Source organism: Lissotriton helveticus, chromosome 1_1 (assembly GCF_964261635.1).
Source record: "Lissotriton helveticus chromosome 1_1, aLisHel1.1, whole genome shotgun sequence".
NCBI lineage: Eukaryota > Metazoa > Chordata > Amphibia > Caudata > Salamandridae > Lissotriton > Lissotriton helveticus.
The window spans coordinates 355,320,399-355,338,955 of record NC_136057.1 but is presented as its reverse complement, the minus strand read 5'-3'; the positions used below and the strand labels follow the sequence as shown (position 1 = coordinate 355,338,955).

General features: G+C 44.6%; 1 protein-coding gene across 27 annotated transcripts in view; it reads right to left on the bottom strand.

Moving 5' to 3' along the window:
- Window positions 1-18,557, bottom strand: part of MICAL3 (microtubule associated monooxygenase, calponin and LIM domain containing 3) — a 2,019,125-nt gene that overhangs the window by 957,077 nt on the left and 1,043,491 nt on the right. For 20 of the 27 annotated variants that reach the window (XR_013606836.1, XM_078673602.1, XM_078673604.1 and 17 more), the window contains 2 exons: window positions 14,818-14,928; window positions 2,146-2,253 (listed from right to left, as the gene is read on the bottom strand). The exons of 6 other annotated variants lie outside the window; for them this stretch is intronic. Coding sequence is in view for 20 of the 21 variants with exons in the window: in XM_078673602.1 (XP_078529728.1) it covers window positions 2,146-2,253; window positions 14,818-14,928 (219 nt within the window). In the remaining variant the exon portion in view is untranslated. The remainder of the gene's footprint in view (window positions 1-2,145; window positions 2,254-14,817; window positions 14,929-18,557) is intronic. One more of the 27 variants, XM_078673605.1, reaches the window with a different exon arrangement.

Genomic DNA, 18,557 nt, shown 5'->3' with positions numbered 1-18,557 from the left:
ACACCATTCTAGGTAAATATAAATCTGTTTGAGTATCGTCATTATATTTCCGTGTGTCTTTCTCTTTACCTTCCCTATATCGATACAAGCTTTGATTGTATATGTTCCTTTTCTTCCCCTTCCCTTTTAAATGATAAATTCGTCATTTGATTTAATAGTGTGTTCCATTTTCTTACCTTCCCTATAGTTAATGCTCAAATTGTTTTCGTAATTGCATATTATGTTTCCCTCTTCATAACCACCCTTTCATAATTGTTTAAAGTTGTGCTATTTAGCATGTTCCTTCTTTTTCCCACCCTTAGAAAATTGTGCAAGTCTGTTTTAAAATTCAATAGCATGTTCCCTGTTCTTACCTTCCCTTTAAACTGCTAAATGATTGGCATAATATATCTTTTGCATAGCTATACATTATTTCTGATTTTCGTTATTGAGAGTCTTATCGTGTTCAATCTGTGGATCATGACCATTTATGAAGTTTAGATAAAGAGTTTAAAACGTTCCCGAGTCTGTGGTTATTATATGAGAGCACATGTTATTTGCTACCTAATTTAAACTAACTCCCTGATCCAATAGGTTATAGGTACCAGTGACAAGGATTGGTAAGTCAATGCTATAGGACTTAGTAGGTAAAATATCTGGTAGTTAGAGCGTAGGTTACCTGATTTTAGAAATGTGTAATTGATTATGGGCCCAGGTGAGTATGGAAAATTTATAGTCGGGTGACCTGCGCGCTCTATCACGGGCATATATTCTACATATGTATGCTTTGAAAATAAACATGGGACAGGGAGGACCAGGCCTGGAGCACGCAGGCTACAGCAGAAACTGTATCTTCATGAGCACATGCTTCAGAAGCAGGCCCTGGAATTCAACACAAGAGGGAGATGAAAAACATTAGAAAATCTGAGCATGCAAATCAGGTCTCATAATTAAGATAACTACGGCCATGACTAACAGGCAAAAAACAGGCATCTGGTTGCAACAGCACACCAGTGCAAGGATATGATGATATATACTAATATCAAAGAAAACGTATTTGTATGAAACGGAGGTCCCAACAGTTTTGGTCTCGAAACTGCAGGAAAAACTTGGTTTATTAACCAAGTTTATTGAAAGCTGCATCCTATGAAATAATCTGAAGTTTGTGTTGTATGAGCAACACTGGCTAAGTCTATTAAACTATGCTGTGAAGTAAGTCATCTTTTCACAACTAAAAGGCACAACAGTTCAAATAACAAGTAACGATTACAATGTTTGAAACTCAATACTGGCTTGCCAATGTAAAAAAGGTTCGTAAAATACACAAAAGTTAAAATCAGGATTTCTTTTGAAATAGACTGAATTAAGAGTTGTACTTTTCAAACCAGGGAGTTGCGAGGCAGAGTGGCAGGGCAGTCGTCAAAAGCCTGTGAGTGGGAGTCACTAAAACCTGTGAGAGGGAGTCACTAAAAAAACTCACACGAGAAGATATTAATATTTAAAATAAACGGTTCATGGCACTCTGAGACATCTACCAATATAGGAAAATGTGGTCATATTAATTGAAGGTCTAGAAAGCAAATTTTGAGTAACTAACACTGGATGTATGGCACAGATTGTCTTCATGAAACAAGTGTTATTTACATTACCCAATTAGAAAAAAATTAAATCACCAGCAAAGAAAATGGGTAGAGCTTATGGGAACTTTAACTACTGATCTCCAGGTCCCTCACCAAAACATGCCTTGGTCAACACAAATTATGTTGACAGACTCCCTAGAAAGCAGCCCAAACTACCAACTTATTAGTCCTGTCATTTCCACTAATGAAAAGTGCTTTTGAAGTAGTAGTGTACAGACATTCACCTACAACTAGACTGGTCATATACTGGAAGCTACCATTATTAACATAGTCTAACAACATGACACGATCAAACTTGTGCTTTTGGTCAATCTTTCTTCATCAAACCAAACAGATAGACGCACAGGCAAGGTACAGCGACTCGACGATGCTTACATGAGTGAATCATGTTCAACTCAGGATTATAAGACCTAGGATTTGCTCTTCAGCCTCATTAGCTTCAGTACTCTAGTACTGTAAACAAATGGGACACATCACCCAAACAGGCCGGAAAAAGGCAGCCTCATGCACTGCACACCATTCTTACCAGTTCTTTCTTTCCCCGAAGGGGTTTAGGCTGGTCTTTCCTTTGAAGCTGATTGACTATCTGTTCAGCCAGAGAACTCACTCCGCCTGTGTACATCTTTATATACTTCTATGAGATGGAGAAAAAACAGGATGGAGGGAAGCAGGAGGGGAGGAACCACCATTTCAAGGGGAAAACAAACACTAGATCAGGGAAGTAACAATTAAAGACACGAAAATGCAGAGATCAAAGAAGTCACACCATGCCAGAGGGTTGGGTTTTCCAAGGCAAAAGAAGCAAACCGTGGATCTCACAAATCCTGCTCAGCAAGGTTAGCATTTAAATATGCAAGGTGATGCGTCAGACATGTCTCAGTGATTAGCAGCAATACTGTGTGGGTATATGTGAAGCTTAAACAACTATTGCTTCATTGTCTTTTAAAAAAGAACAGCTTGCGGTCACCTTCGGTACCAAGGCATATTTAACATTGGGCTTCTGTATCAAGACTAGATGGGAAAATGGGAAAGCTTTTTCAGCAATGTAAATAAAATGCTTTAATAAAGTAAAGTAGTATAATTTTAGCCTACACAAAAACAACCGGATTGTGGCAGATGTTGGATAGCTAGAAAAGGTTTAATTGCAGAATGTGGCTTCATAATAGAAAAAAATGAGAAGATAACTATCAACACCTACTATACTGTCCATATCTATAGTGGTACAATACAACACTGGACCACATGAGAGTAACGCTCATAACGGTAGCGCTCTCTCTGGTGGATACTCTAACCGGAGATTCCTCAACTTTAGAATATTCCCATGAGCCAGACTGTCTCAAAATATCTACCAGCAATACTCCCGCAAGCGGGTAGGTGGCGCTGTGCGGCTCCACAATGATGACGTTCCGCTCTAGATGTGACGGAGCAGAGCTGAATTTATGCAGACATCAGTTTCTTTCTTTACTTCGTACGTGTCTACAGATCCTGAAAACCAACAGCAGTCATAGATTGTGACCTATTTAGAAGGAACCAGAAACTATTCCACAGAAACAGGGAGGACAGTGAGGAATCTGCAGTTAAGTATCCACCAGAAATGCCATTACCGAAGGTAAGTGACTGGTTCTTCTGATGGATGCTTCTAACTGCAGAGCCCACACCTTTAGAATAGATATCAAAGCAGTACCTTCCCAGAAGGTGGATCTGTGTAATATCTTAGACCAAACCATCCTGCAGTACAGAAACAGCGAAATGGCAAGCTCTTCTGACCGGTCTATCAAGGCAATAGTGCTGCGTGAATGTGTTTACTGACTCACTTCGTGGCAGACATAAGCCAAGAACAGGCACTCTGCATACAAGCACAGTGGTAGCAGCCTTGGCCCTGGTGGAATAGGCTTGGAATAGGCTGCTTTTTTACACAGAGGACCATTTCTGCACTGACACATGCCTTATGTACCAGAGAAACCCACAAAGATCTGATCGTCCAGTTGATGTTCTTTGGTTTAATTGCTGTAAAATCATAAAGCCCTTTCATGGTATAGCCCATGGATTCTCTGCCTCACCTCACCCCTCCGAAGAGGAGAAGAGAACATAGAGAGAGTTAAGAATTGCACAACTGTAGGCAAACTTTAGACGGAAAGTCCTCAACTTTAGGCACACAAATTTAGGCAAAATGTCCTAAACATCACCTTGTCAGGGGAAAAGCTGTGACGACAGCACATGGAGTTCACTCACTTCGCAAGCAAAATTTACAGCGACCGAGAACACAGACTTTAGACACAGTTCAGCTAGTCATCAACAGTCAGTCATCAAGAAGGGGAAATCTGGAACACTGATGTCTGTAAGTGCGCTGTGACCACCCCCATCACTTTTGAAAACATCTTTGGGATGCTGGTGAGGCCGAAGGAAAAATTGCAAATGTTCATCTCGCACCTTGAAAAACAAAAAAGTGTCTTTGGGACTGCAAAATGGGCACATGAAATGTTTAATTATGCAGGTCCAAAGCCACAGTTCAAAAGCCTGGATCCATGGCGGACCGAACAAGGGCCAGTGTGAGCATTTTGAAATTGCCCTTCCGTAAGAAGACGCCAAAATGGGATCACGACTTTCTTCCTCTGGCACAGGAAAATAGCAGGAGTAACTGCCAGTCCAGATTTCAAGAGCTAGAACTTCCCTATGACTTCTTTGGCCAAAGGAGTCTGCACTTCTTGGAGCAAGATAGACAGATGCTCCTCCGTAAGATGCACTGATGCTGGCATATAGTGCAGCAGGTGTAAAACGAATGTTGCAGGACTCACCTTTCGAATGTTATTTGCCACCCATGGAGGAAATATCTGATCCTGCTTTCTGCAGATTGATCATGTGCCACTAAGGGCAAATTAAACAGCTTGGAGGCGGATGTCACATGGGGCGGAACTGGGAGATGCACTGCCTGGGTGTTCTCTTTGGTTCCCCAAACACCCCACCAACACCAGGGCTGAGGTTCATATTGTGGGGCGGCAGTGGGCCTTGGGGCTGTCAGTACTCCAAACACTGGAGTAGCTTTGAAAGGATGGAAGCTATTGAGGAAACTGCCTCGCAGGAGTTGAGAGGCCCAAGGCAGGTGCAGTGTGCCAGCTGTTCAGGGCATAGCCAGCTTTCTTGCCAAATAGGCGGGACCCGAACGCCCTGTCCATGCGGGGCACCTGCACATCCCCAGAGAAGCCCATGCATCTTAGCCACCCGTGACAATAGAGCATCACACTGTTTCCAACTGCTATGCCCAAGCAGTTGGTAGTTACCAGTCCAGAACAAATAATGTATGTGGATGGCTTCAGCCAGGTTGGCCCGAAATTCTTCAGAGGCCGCTGGCAAGATCTTGACAATCATGTCCCACGGAGCATGGGAATATTTTCCTCGCAAACAACTGACACTGACTAAATAGATGACTACGGTGGCTGAATAAAACATCAGTTTCCAAAAGACTACCTGGAGGAGTTGCAAGGAATGAATTGGGGCGCACCCTACAGATGGATTCTTGAGCCACCACACTTTCTGGTATACTGTGTTGTGTTAAGTAGTCATGGTCGCTTGTGCTGGCCTATGGCGTCTGGTGACCGGTCTTAACTGGTGACCATGAACAAGTTTAGGGCCAGGTGCCCATAACAATGACAGTCAGGGCTTCATTAAATTAAAATAAGGGTTTGAAAGAAGTTTGTCCAGCTTGAAAAACAACGGGTACATTCGTGTTTTACCCTCCATTGTTCACAATTTTAAATCCAAAACCGCTGTTGCTTTCCTTATTACAACGGCAAAGAAGGAACTTTCTTCCATTTATAGCCTGGGGAAGAACCCACAGCATGTCTAGGGAAGTATCCAGTCCACTGGCCTCAGGTAAGTCCATGAATAGACTGTAATCATTATAGTTTGGGGCAAAATAATCCCCATTGCTATCATCATCACCAAAAAAGAGTCCCCACCAAAAAGTTGCCGGAGGGCGGTTCCTAGATAAAGGCATGGTTATGTCAGAATTAGGTTGGACAAGGACAAGAGTGCATCGGTACAAAGCTCAGAAAGGGTTGCAACAGATTCAGCTTGGAGTCAGAAATTACTATAGAGGCCGCATTGTGGGCCTTAATGTCAGTGTCAAGGGAACTGGTGTGAATTTTGATAGTGAATTAGAAGTCTCCTCCGGTGGTGCGGAGGGTGGACACACTGGCAGTAACCACACCCTGGAGGTCTCTATGGATCTTTGGGGCCCGAAGCCACACCAGATGAAGCCAGAAGAGTGTGAAACATACGCAACACAGCCTTTCTAATGCTTTTAATCTGTTGCAATGACCCTGATGGCCTTGGACACTCAGGGTGCATCAGGATCATCTGCAGAATCAGTCCCTCTTTTAGAGACCTTGAGTGAGACCAAGAGGCACCAGGACATTCTAGCAACATCTCAGATTTAGATGTCGATACTGGGCCATGAGCCCCAGCAGCCTCAGAGTAAGCATCACCGAAATCCAGGATAAAGACTGAAACATCGGTATCATATCATCCTGAATCCCTCAGGAGGATAATCCCAAAACTGCACTGCCTCCAGAACAGCTCAGATGAAAGGGAGCATCTGAGGGGGAGACACATGACACTCTGACACGCTGATAGTGAACCCCAGCGAATGCAGGAGTTCCATCGCAGGCTGGAGGTGAGAGACAGCCTGGGGCAAGCCCACCTTAAAAAAACAGCCATCGAAATAGGAGAAGACTGCACATCTGATCTCCACAGATGAGCTGCAACCATCACCATGGTCAACAGTGGAGGGGTGCTGGTAAGGCCAAAAGTGAGCACGGCTAATAAAGTGCTGGTGGCCCACCATGAACCACAGGTAAACGCCTGTAGGCAGGCAGGACAGGAATGTGAAAATACGCGTCCTGCGTCCCAACACTACCATCCAACCTCCCGGGTCTAGGGCAGACAGGACTTGAACGAACGTGTGCATTTTGAACAACTTCTTCAGGAAGAAATTGAGAGGGCGCAGGTTTGAGATAGGAAAATGGCCTTTTTCCTTTTTGGGCACCAGAAAAATGCGTGACTAGCTACCACAACCTACTTCTGCCGTTAGTACCTTCTCAGTGGCTCCCTTGGCCCAGAGAGCAATCACTTCCTGGCAGAGCAAGGAGAGACGGTCCTCTGTCGCAAGCATGTGACATGGATGGAGGAGTAGACATGAAGTGGAGGGAGTCCACCTCCAGACAATTTGGAGAATCCATCGTTCTGATGTTATAGACCTCCAATTGGGTAGGTGATGACCTAATCTGCCTCCCACCGGGTGCACAAGGCAAGAGGGCAGACTATAAGGGACTGGAGGTGGCGGCTGCTGGAGGGGGGGGGAGGTTGTGTGAGCTAGCCTGACTTCTGGCTGCCCAATCCAAGAGACGGTAGTCAAAGGGCATGTCTGTAAGCCATAATTGGACATCACCTGAAAAGCCAGTAGTCCTCAGTTAGGCATGGCGCCGTAAGGCCACCGTTGATGAAACCGCTGTGCCCAATGAATGTGTGGTATCCAGCCCATATCCGATAGTTCACTTAGCTGCATTTCTCCTGTCAGCAACAGCCTGGGAGAGCATTGCTTGGTCCTTTTAGAGTGACCATGGGCATCACCTGTACAACCGAATCCCATACAGACTGGGAGTAACAGCCCAAAATGCACACTATGTTCATGGACCACATTGCCATGCTGGTTCAAGAAAACATCTTCCCTAAGGTGTCCAACCTCTTAGTTTCCCTATCCGGTGGTGCGGTAGGGACAGTACCAGAATTTACATGGAGGTAGAGGCTTGGACCACTAAGCGCATCAGGGTTGGATGTTAAGTGAGGAAATTGGGGTCTCCTGGGGCAGAGCGGCGGACAATCGTCCTGTTCACAGGAGCACTATGCTGGGTTTGGAAAAGGTCCCAAGCAGGACATCGGTAAGGGCTTCATTAAATGGGAGAAGTAGTTCTGAGTGGGCCACTCCTGGCTGATGCACCTCAGTCAAAACGTTCACCTCGACAGCCACAGAGGGCAGGCTAAGGTTCAGGAACCCGGCCGCCCTTCTCACCACCACTGTAAATGCCGCTCCCTCCGACATAGCCACGGTAGGAGGAAACAACATTCCAGTATCTAAAGAAGTGTCAAGTCCACTGGCTTCCACCAAATCCTCACACGAGTCCGTGCTTGGGTCGAAAGGCTGGTTTCTTCAGGGTCCAGCAACCCCTCCCAATCCTCCCTGAGTCCTCACCCATAGTAATAGGGCTCATGCTCAAGTCTGGAAGGCATGGCCTCCAGTTGGTGTCGGACATAACCCCCTCCCCCCGTTCTGGCTCTGTGTCAGAGATCAGAAAGGGGATGGAGCTGGCAGCGGCGCAAGATTCGGGACCAGAACTGGTCCGTATCTATCTGTGGATTCAAGGGGTTCAGAACTGCCGGCTCCAATACAGGCCCCTTCCGAACCCATGTGGCCCAAAGGTAGACAGGCGGGAACAGGCCACTCAAATATGAGGCACATGGCCTCATAAAACTCCTGAAGCTGAACCTTGGGTCGCTCCAGCTTCCAGAAACTCAGGTAGGCACAGAGCTGTACCTGGCACTGGCTCAAACATGGAGCCAGGCCTCTAATGTTGACACTTCCTCATCTCATGGTCAATGGACGAGGTGAAGTTAAAGACCCCATACGGCTTCTTGCTCTTCTACCTAACCAAGTGACCCAACAAAGCAGTCAGGAGCTTGAGAGACCGCTCAAGGCCTTCGGATTCATCACACGACAATCGATGCAGGTCTTCACGTCGTGGTCGTGCTCGAGGCACTAATGCAAACAAGGTGCGGGTGTATCACGGACATCGAGTGCTGACAGTCACCGCCTATCCGAGATTACATCCCTGCCACACCAGGAGAAGATTCGCTCAAAAAGACTTCGACACAAATATAAAAAAGGCTCAGCAAACATTGACTAAGGAGTAGCTCTCTCCAGATCTGCGCTGACTGGCAAGGAAAGAGCTGATGTCAGCACGCTGGGGTGGCGCCTCTAAAGGCACCACACACGTCACTTCCTGTGCGTACAAAGCCACATGGAGCCGATCGACAATACCTATCGGCACCCAGCCGTACTGCTCACAAATGATTTCGCGATCCAGTCTGACCCTTGGGGATAAAATAAGGAATCTGCAGCTAGAAGTCTCCATCAGCTAGAATTCATTTGCATAATTAACGATCAGGTTCTGCTAATCAATGTTAAATAATACACACCATAATGATGAATTATTATTATGCATCCTGAAAAAATTATTAAATTCAACAGCGCAACAAGTGAAAGTATTGATTTAATGGAATTAAAGTATTTTTCTGTTGCACACGTAACATACTTAGGTACATTTACATTGTGCTACCAATATGGCCCTCTTTATGTGATGAAGGCAGTTTTATTGGCTGAAATACGTTATGGCAACTATCTACAATAAATGATTTGCACACAGTTTGTGCATCTGAGCCTTATTTTGGATTAGGAATAAAGATTATATTTACACAGAGTTGGTGGCACCGCATTGCAGACAAGCCCACCCGAGTTTGGAGCACCGCAGGAGACAGCGGAAGCGATTCTGATAGTGTAGAAGCATTACAAACTGCTTGCAAATTGTTACATTTTGCAATGCTGCACGCATTTACATTGGAACAAATGTCAGCAATGAAAGCTGAGCTTTCTTCTCAATGTTATTTCCTCAGGGAAGAACAGTAAAAGCTTTGCACTAATGAACCATATAAACTGTTTTGAACATCTTCCACCTGGGAAGCATAGTGACAACAGTCTTATTTGGCCGTAACCATACTGAAGCACTCTAAACTAACAGCCAAAAGGTTTGTGCTTCAGCGGGTTGAGATGACTTTTACATGGGGAAAAATGAAATATGAAAATTTGTTATTCGTGATCCCAAACAGAGAATTGTTGTCAGGCCACAGGAACTCTACACCCCTTCAATATTCCAGCTATATATTTTCGGAATATCTCCGACTAGTGTGAGGAGTAGAAGCACCTGCTCACAGCATCTTCTCCATTTTCAATTCTATGTGAGAAACCAGTAGAGGCATATCCGGGTGTAAAACTATTCCCAGACAGTCAAATCTATATGTTAGTGTAGAGTGAAATCTACATTTGGTTGATGAAGAAGAGTGGTGTGGTTTGTGTTGACCATAAACTACCTGGACTTCAGCACCACATAAAGCCTTCCATATCAAGAAGATGGCACTCACCTACAATGCATTTATAAAGACATATCTGATCTGTCCCAGAAGACAACAATGGAGAGTCCCGCGCACTAATAAGGTAACCAGCCCTGCAAGTTGCCATCCAGTTGTGCTCCCTCAAGCTAGTGGTGGCAGCAAGCTGCAGACAGGGCAGGTAAAAATTATGTCCTAAGTTTGGAACCATTGATGGGTCGACAGGGTGGAGTTTGATGGCTCTTCTTGCAGACCATCACTGTACTGCAGTAGGTGTAAATGAAACATACATATGTGCAGCTTAGCAAGGCTTACCACCCCAATGATTTTACTGAATAAATCCATTCTTTGACCTGCAGAGCTGACAGACAATGGGACAAAAGTAGCATCTTCAACTTGTATACAGGGGAGGAACTAGTTGAGATAGTAAGGATACAAAAAGGAGTATACCCTCTTCCGTGTTTTCCTTATAAGGAAGTAGTGGAAGTGGTATTCCTGTCCCCTACATGCAGGGGACTGGGCCAGAAGCTCTTAAAGTGTAGCGCTGTACCTAGTGCATATGTTCCCACGGTGTTGACTAACTGAGCTGGCTTGAAAAGAAGAGGCTGCATCAAATGTAGAACCTAGTATTTCAACACATAAGAGGTCTATGCCTCATTGGTTATCTTGGTCCTGTAGTGGTAGTAATGGAAAAGCCTTTCCTCCATTAGCATGTAGTGGATACCCCGAGATGGTGCTGAAAACGGCTGCTGGTACTAGAAGGAATCACTACATCAATTGAGGATGGGCAAGTGAGAGCTTGTTTTCCCCCCAAATATTTTTTTGCCAGCTTGCAAGGAGCTATCTGGTGGTATTAAGCCTAAAGGAAGCTCAGGTCATAACAGATTAGAATTCCTTCACCAGCTAGAAGAGAGTACAAGGATATATGGCCTGTAGTGCTTGTGTCACACGTAATCTTGGCTGTGACCATGCTTGCTTTGTATTGCTGGGGAACCTATTCAGTATTAGGATCACACAGGTTTTTCTCAAACGGGCCCCAGCTTCATGAACCGAAGTTGTCAGTCTTGATAACCACTGCAAGGGCAGACTGGTGTTCATGGTCCTAGCAGCTAGTATCAATGAGGTCCGTGGACATCGACAATTCACCTCCCCAGAGTCCTTGCCTATCAGGTTAAGCATGAGCCAGTACTTTTGATGGGCATAATCCAGTAGCAAAAACACAGTGGTCACATTTGGGCCAGAGATGGAGACCGTAGCTAGTTGTAATGACACTGGCCAGCTGCAGTGAGGCATCCACCCACCACCGATGGAGCGAAGGATTCTAGAAAACAAAGGCTGGAATTCCTTAGAGACCCAGTACTTCATTTTGTATGTTTTGCAAAGCCTAATAAACCTGCTTGAGGAGTCTGGGCTTCATGAAAAAGCTTGGTATTAGTGGGGGTGCATTTATGGCAAACAAATTCTATCCACATTCTCCAGTCGGAGGCCAGTGTTGCTGTTGTCTTCACCCCCCCAAAAAAAGAAAAAGTAATGAGGTGATGGAGTGCTTGAATTTATCTCAGCCATCGATGATCACTTGTGACCACACCCTAGTCCAATGTCTTTAATTCACTGTGCCACTCTAGACAGAGATGACAGATATGCAAATCAGTCTTGGTCCTGCTACAATAAGAATAGTTAAGACTAAGTAGGCCAAAATCAGTCTGGGTTGCCCTTATTCCTGTACAGAGGGAACCAGGTATGGCACTATGAGCTAAACTGTTCCAACTGGAGCAGGACCAAGGTTGCTGTGCAAATAATAGCTCTGTGATTGAGGTGGGATGGTGGGCAAAACAATGCTGGACTGGAATGGAGTACGAGAAATTCCCAGTTGCTGAGATTAATTAAAACACTTTTTTGTTTTCCTCCAGTGTTGGTGTTGGCAGCACCTCCAACAGGATTCATCCTGGGTTTTTAGCAGCATTTACTAAAATGCAAGTCATGGTCACCAGAACCAGTCACGAGTGCAGCATTCTGGGGAAGCATGTGGCTCTCCCAAGTCAGATCTCTTGCATTGCAGGGGCCTTGAGGGTTGTTCCACAGAGAAATCATCCATCCCAGAATGTCCCAGCAAGTGTGACTGAGTTTGGGTTGCCACCTGCATCGGAACTGGGAGTATAGGATAAATCAGGGGCATAGGTGTCTAAGGCTGATCCACGGGCCTCCAATGCAGCTCCTATAGATTCTAGTGCAGTTTCTGAGTTTGCCAGAGCTGTACATTGATTTTCGGTAGAGGAGCAAGAGAGTCCCAATGATTTTTACATTTGCATCTAGGAAGGAGGTGGAGGACAGTAGGATAGTGAATTCTGAAGATGCACCATGAGTAAACCAGGAGTGGTGTGGAATCTTCTACAAGTTGCTCCTGATCCACAGGCCCATATAAATTGGACCTGTCCTCCATTGGTGGTTATGTACTACTCCTGGAGGAGGGAATGTAGAAGGGTACTGCACACTAAAGAGATGGACCAGTACTAGGCTGGACTGGTGAGTGAGACATTGCACAGGAGAATCCAGTGCAAAACCTCCTCATCCAGGAAGTGAACTGTCAAGGTAGGCAGAGGAATCACAGTACAATGTGACCTACCAGCCAAAGTGGAGTCGACTTATAGAAAAACTAATGTGATGGGGGCTGGAGATTTGCAAGAGTTGCTTCCTTTTTGCATCTCCTGTTCTTCGAGGTGGCCCAAACACCAAGACAAGCTTATTTCCTGTGCTTTATCCTGTTTTATGGTCCCCGCTGACTGCCTGGAAGAAACTTTCTTTCTCAACAGTTACTTGCACAACCTGGGAGGTTAGATGGCATTACAACCTACTACTTTCACCTTTGTGGAAATTGCTAGCATCACTTGCATAGGACCAGTAATGGTGACCACCATTTTACTGATAAAACGTTTATGGTCGGGAGTCTTCACTGATAGTGAGGGTGTTCAGTTGCACAGACAGTTACAAGGCCCTGTATTCATCACATTACCTTTTCCAGGTCATGAAATCCAAAGTCTTTCAGAATCAGTGCGTTTGATGGGACAGAGATATTTCTCAGTCTATGGGACTTAACAATCCAAAGCAAAAGCAAGTTAAATGGTGAAGACAAGTCTTGATTAGCCTCCCAGTCTGATAACAAGATTCAGTTGGTATGTGCGGCAGTTGCAAAATAGTAAACGGAGTTCAAAACAAAGTTCAATATGTATTAGGTCATCAGTAAGAGATTAATGATGCCAAGAGTGAGATGAGCATGGTTGGTTACGTGTCTTCAATCTCTGCTATCCTTGTCTTCTGTTCTCCAGGTCAAACAAGTGCAATATGAATCATTTCTAGTGTGCATGGCAAGACCAATGAATAAGCAACTGCATCCTAAAATTATATCCAATTGAGAACAGCCAGTAGATGAAGTAGTACTAATTGGGGGTCTGGGTCTTTTCTCCTTTTCAAATGTCTCATTCTTGTAAAACACGAAAAGTGGAGCTTTAAAAAATGTGTTACATTTATGACAATCACTACAGAAGTCATATCAGAACTCTCCAAAAGGGATTATACTGGGGTGTAGGCTCAATAGCTTTTCCCAACTCTGCGGATGTCACAAAGTAGTCCTAGTTGCTTACAAGCAAATCTAGTGATTAACAATGGGTTCCAACATTTCCTGTGGAAAGTAGCTCAAGACATTTCTTATTTGAGCCATTTCAGAATAGCAAACAATGTGTGAAAGCTGAACAGGCAGAAACTGTGCCAGAAAGTCATGATCTGCAGTTATTACATTGACATCTTTGTAAGTCACAAAACACAATCTGGATAACGTCTAAGGGTGCACCGTTGAGGCATTAGGGGAGGACCAAAACCCCAAACTATTACCTATAAAGAGCGACTATCTCTGCTAGTGTAACTTTGTATATGCATTTAAACAAATTCAAATGGAATATATATAGAGATCATCTATATATAAGTTCCAACATTATTTAGGATGTGCAACACTTCTTTTCATAAACCTGTGCCTCTACCACTGAAAACAGCCTGTACTCAACAGGTGCTAGGTATCGGTTTAATTTCAATCTCTCCATGACAGTCAACAGTTATTTTCAGAATCGTCTTGTCAAATGTTGTGCTTGGTGGTACAGACTGATGTCCTCGCCAAGGTAGCTGCAAGGGAATTAGCAAAATGCAGTTTTACAAAAAAACACAACCAGAAAGACCAGAATAGGCACCTCCCAGTATGGTGCCTAGAATCTGTAATTACCTGCATGATCACTTCTGAAAAGCACAGTGTTTTCAGCTGTCAATCAATGCTCAAAACACATTTCCTGACCATCGAGCATGAAATTATTCTATGGTCTTATACCCGACCATACATTTATTGACCCCGATTTAAATTTAGAGGGATATTTATTAAAGATACATTAAAATTCAATAGAACAATACTGGACTAGTTATTGTTTGCTTTCAAAATCACTAAGAGAGACATTGTAGGGTTTGCAGACCGTTCTTGTTACAGCAGAAAAGACCGTAAATGCTGCAGTGCATGAAAGCAAACATGTTAAGTGCATGCATTCACAAAGAAACACTACAAAGGTTACCTTGATTTTGCATGCAGTGAAGTGAAGGATTTCCGACAGATGATTGTGATTGTCTCATCCCTGCAATAAAATAGCTGGCAAGTAGCCTCATGTTATGTGCAACAAACAGTCAACAACTTTTCAACCAATGGCATGTTGAATACTGGGACTTGTAGAGGCATATCTTTAATTGAAAGTAAACCTTCAAGACCCAGAATGTAAAATGCTGTTGGCTGTAAAGCCAAGGCTGGGTGAAGAGAACAGAACACGGGGCCACTCCCTAGCATTATACACTTGAAGCATCAAAAGGTGAAATTGAAGGGAAGAGACAAGAGAATCTAATTGTTGCCCACCTCATGTGAGCATATCCACATGTTCTAGTGGGGGGATCATGCTACCTGTCGGAGGGAGGAATCAGATGAGGGGGACGAAGGGCGCTCGGAGGAGCGTAGACTTTGAGACTGCTGCCACTGGTCAAGATAGAATCGGCGAGAAGGCTCTGCCTCAGACTAGAAAGAAACATTAAGAAAGCAGAATATTCAGAGACACAAAAAAAATGAACATACCTTAGCTGCCTATTCCCTGAAACTAAGGATATAATTATGTCACAATAGCTTCAAATAATCTCATTCAATTAGAAATGCATTGCCATTTTGACCAGAAGGTAACAAGGAACTGGGAAAATCTAAATCCGTTACTGAAACCGCTGATATTCGTAATTACAGTCCCAGGATGTATCGCACCATGTGAGAAGATGAAATCATAAACCAAATGTAATCAATGTCCACCATGTTTAATCGCTTGAATCTTCATTTTATTGTTCATTTGTTGAATTTTATGGAACAAGGGGATTCCAATTTTCAAGTGCATGTATAATGCCCAATCGCCTCTAATACAGCATGTTAAAATACCCTGTTCCATGAATAGATGCAAAATGTTTAACCCAATGCATTTCGGGCTGTTACAGCCCTTCGTCAGGGATTCTTTTCTGTAAAGTTAGAATCAAATCATTGCCATTAGAATATGCAAATCTCAAAACATCAATATTAATCACTGGTTACTTGCATTGTACTCAATTATCTACCATGCCAGCCCTCCCAAAAACAACGCGTTCCCTCAAAACGCTTCCAAAATGTGCTACCAAGCAAGCCGTTTTACTCCTTTTTTTTATAACAATTTTTATTGAATTAAAGAAGCGCAGAGTCATCAATACAATATCACATTGACATTCAAGCATCACATAACACAAACAATCGGTGTTAGTATGTAATAGGCGTCAACCAGTCAAGGGGTCAGCGAGCCGGGTTCTTTCCATTGCCATATCTCCTGTCGAAGTACCACAAATTTTGTCTCTATAGGCGTTCCACCCTCCCCACTTGTCCCATTTCATGGGGCAGCCTCTTAGTTTATAAACTTCTTTCTCTCCGATCATGCACCAGTCCATTTCTCCAACCCACCCGATTGTCAATGGCCTCATACAGGATCCCCGTGCATCGCAATAGCCCGTTTTACTAGCTCTATGTCTGTCAAATCTATGGCCTCCCATATGTTCAGGAGCCCTAACCACGACGACAATGAAGGAGTAGTTTCTTACCTGTAACTCCAGTTCTGTAGTAGAGGTATCTCTGTTATAGTCATAATCTTGTGAATAGTCCCGCCCATGTGCGTGGACTCCGGAGCAATCGAAATAGTCTCTTAAGTTGTCTTCTTCTGCAGTCTTGCATAGACACTTAAGAGAAAATCAAAGACAAATAATGCCGCCTAAAACTACAAGGCTACATTGGTCAGCACTTCATCTCAAAGTGAAAAAGATAGCCAAATAATATTACATTTTACACACTTTGTAAAGTTTCACACCTAGAGAAACTCCCCTTCACAAAAATCCCTTGTCATGATAGAGAGGAAGGGTTGGACAGACAAGCCCCATATGCTGCCATTATATGTCTGGAAAAGGGATACCGTGCCTTTAAGGAACTCTCCAGAGACCCACGGTATCCCAGGATGCACACCCAAAGGCCTTTTACTTTCAGTTCTTTTTGAAGGTGTATAAAGCTAGGCCTGTAGCATTCAGTACATTATCATTTCATCCACCAGGGAGGAGGGAGGGCGCTTATGACTATAACAGAGATACCCCTACTACAGAACTGGAGTTACAGATAAGAAACTACTCCTTCTATAGTAGGGGATCACTGTGTATAGTCATAATCTTGTGAATAGAATGGCAAGCCCATCCCAACAAACGAAACCAGCGGTGGAGGAAACAGACAAAAACCACCACTGTGCAAACAGATTTCTCAACGAAGCCTGCCCAATCTGCGCGTCTGCTCTGGCATCAGAGTGCAGGCAGTAGTGTTTGGCAAAGGTATGGACCGACTTCCAAGTGGCAGCCCTGCAGATATCTGCAATGGGAACATTACGTAGCAAAGCTGTTGTAGCTGCTTTACCCCTGGTGGAATGAGCCTTAGGCTTACCCCCTAAGGTCTTGTTAGCCTGTTGGTAACATAACTGTATACAGGACACTATCCATCTAGAGATGGACTGTTTAGATGTGGCAAGACCAGTCCTGACCGAACCATAATTGACAAACAATTGGTCTGACCTACGAATGTCCTTGGTCTTGTCTAAGTAGAATTTCAACACCCTTTTACATCCAGGGAATGAAGAGACCTCTCCGCCGGAGAGGAAGGATGTTGAAAAAACGTAGGTAAAGTTATCGTCTGATTGACATGAAAATCAGAAATCACTTAGGCAGGAACTTAGGGTGAGTCCTCATGACAAGCTTAGAAGCATGAAACACCATACAAGGCTCTTGGCAACACAAGGCCTGGATCTCACTCACCCTGCGGGCCGATGTTATAGCCACAAGGAAGGCCGCTTTCCAGAAAAGATGCTGCAGAGAAGCCTTATGAATAGGTTCAAAAGGTTCCTTCATCAACCGAGACAGCACCACATTCAGTTCCCATGAAGGCGACGGACGCCTAACAGGGGGAAATACTTTCTTCAATCCCTCCAAAAAATCTTTAATTACAGGAATCTGGAAGAAGGATGTTTGTGAAGGGCATTTCCTATACCAGTTAATGCTGTGAGGTGAACCTTAATAGAATAGCAATTAAGGCCAGATTGAGCCAAATGCAAAAGATATGGAAGGATGACATCTTCCTTGCAGGAGGTAGGATCAGCGTTCTTGGACGTGCACCAGATACAGAACCTTTTCCACTTGTAGGCATAGGAAGTCCTGGTGGAAGGTCTCTTAGCCTCCTTGAGTACCTCCTTGCAGGTGTTAGGCAAGTTCAAGTGTCCATACTGTACTATCTCAGGAGCCATGCGGCCAAACTCAACGATGAGAGGTTGGGGTGCACCATCTGCCCCCCGAACTTCGTTAGAAGGTCCGGCCGACATGGAAGCCGGAGGTGGGGTTGGAGAGACCGGTGGAGCAGGTCCGTGAACCACCACTGTCGAGGCCACTCCGGAGCAATGAGGAACATTTGCGCTATGGATTGAGACAGCTTGATGAGCACTGCCGGAATCAGGGGAATAGGTGGAAAAGCGTACAGAAAGCTGTTCGACCAGCTGATCCATAGCGCATTCCCCAGAGTCCCCGGTTGGTAAAACCTGGAGGCGAAGTCTCGGCTTTTCTGTTTACGGCGGTGGCGAACAGATCTGGAGTGCCCCATCTTCCGAAGATGTTTCCTAGTACCTCGTCGTTTAGGACTCACTCGTGGTTTTCCTGGACCAGCCTGCTGAGTGCATCCACCTGAGCATTCTGCACACCTGGTAGATGGGTAGCCGTTATCGTCAGTCCTCTGGCTAGCAGCCAGTGCCAGATCGCCTGCGCTTCTTGGGACAGTGTGCGCGATCTCGAGCCCCCCTGCTTGTTGAGGTAATACATCGTGGACGTATTGTCTGTCTGTACAAGCAAGGAGTTGGTCTGGAAGGACGGATGAAAGGCTTTCAGCGCCAAATGTACAGCTCTGAGTTCCAGAAAGTTGATGTGGTACGTTGATTCTGTCTGGGACCACGTTCCTTGGATCTGTAGATGATCTGAATGCGCTCCCCAGCCGTGGAGAGAAGCATCCGTCACAATGGTCTGTATTAGAATGTCCTTGTGGAACGGAACCCCCTTGAGGAGATTCTCTGC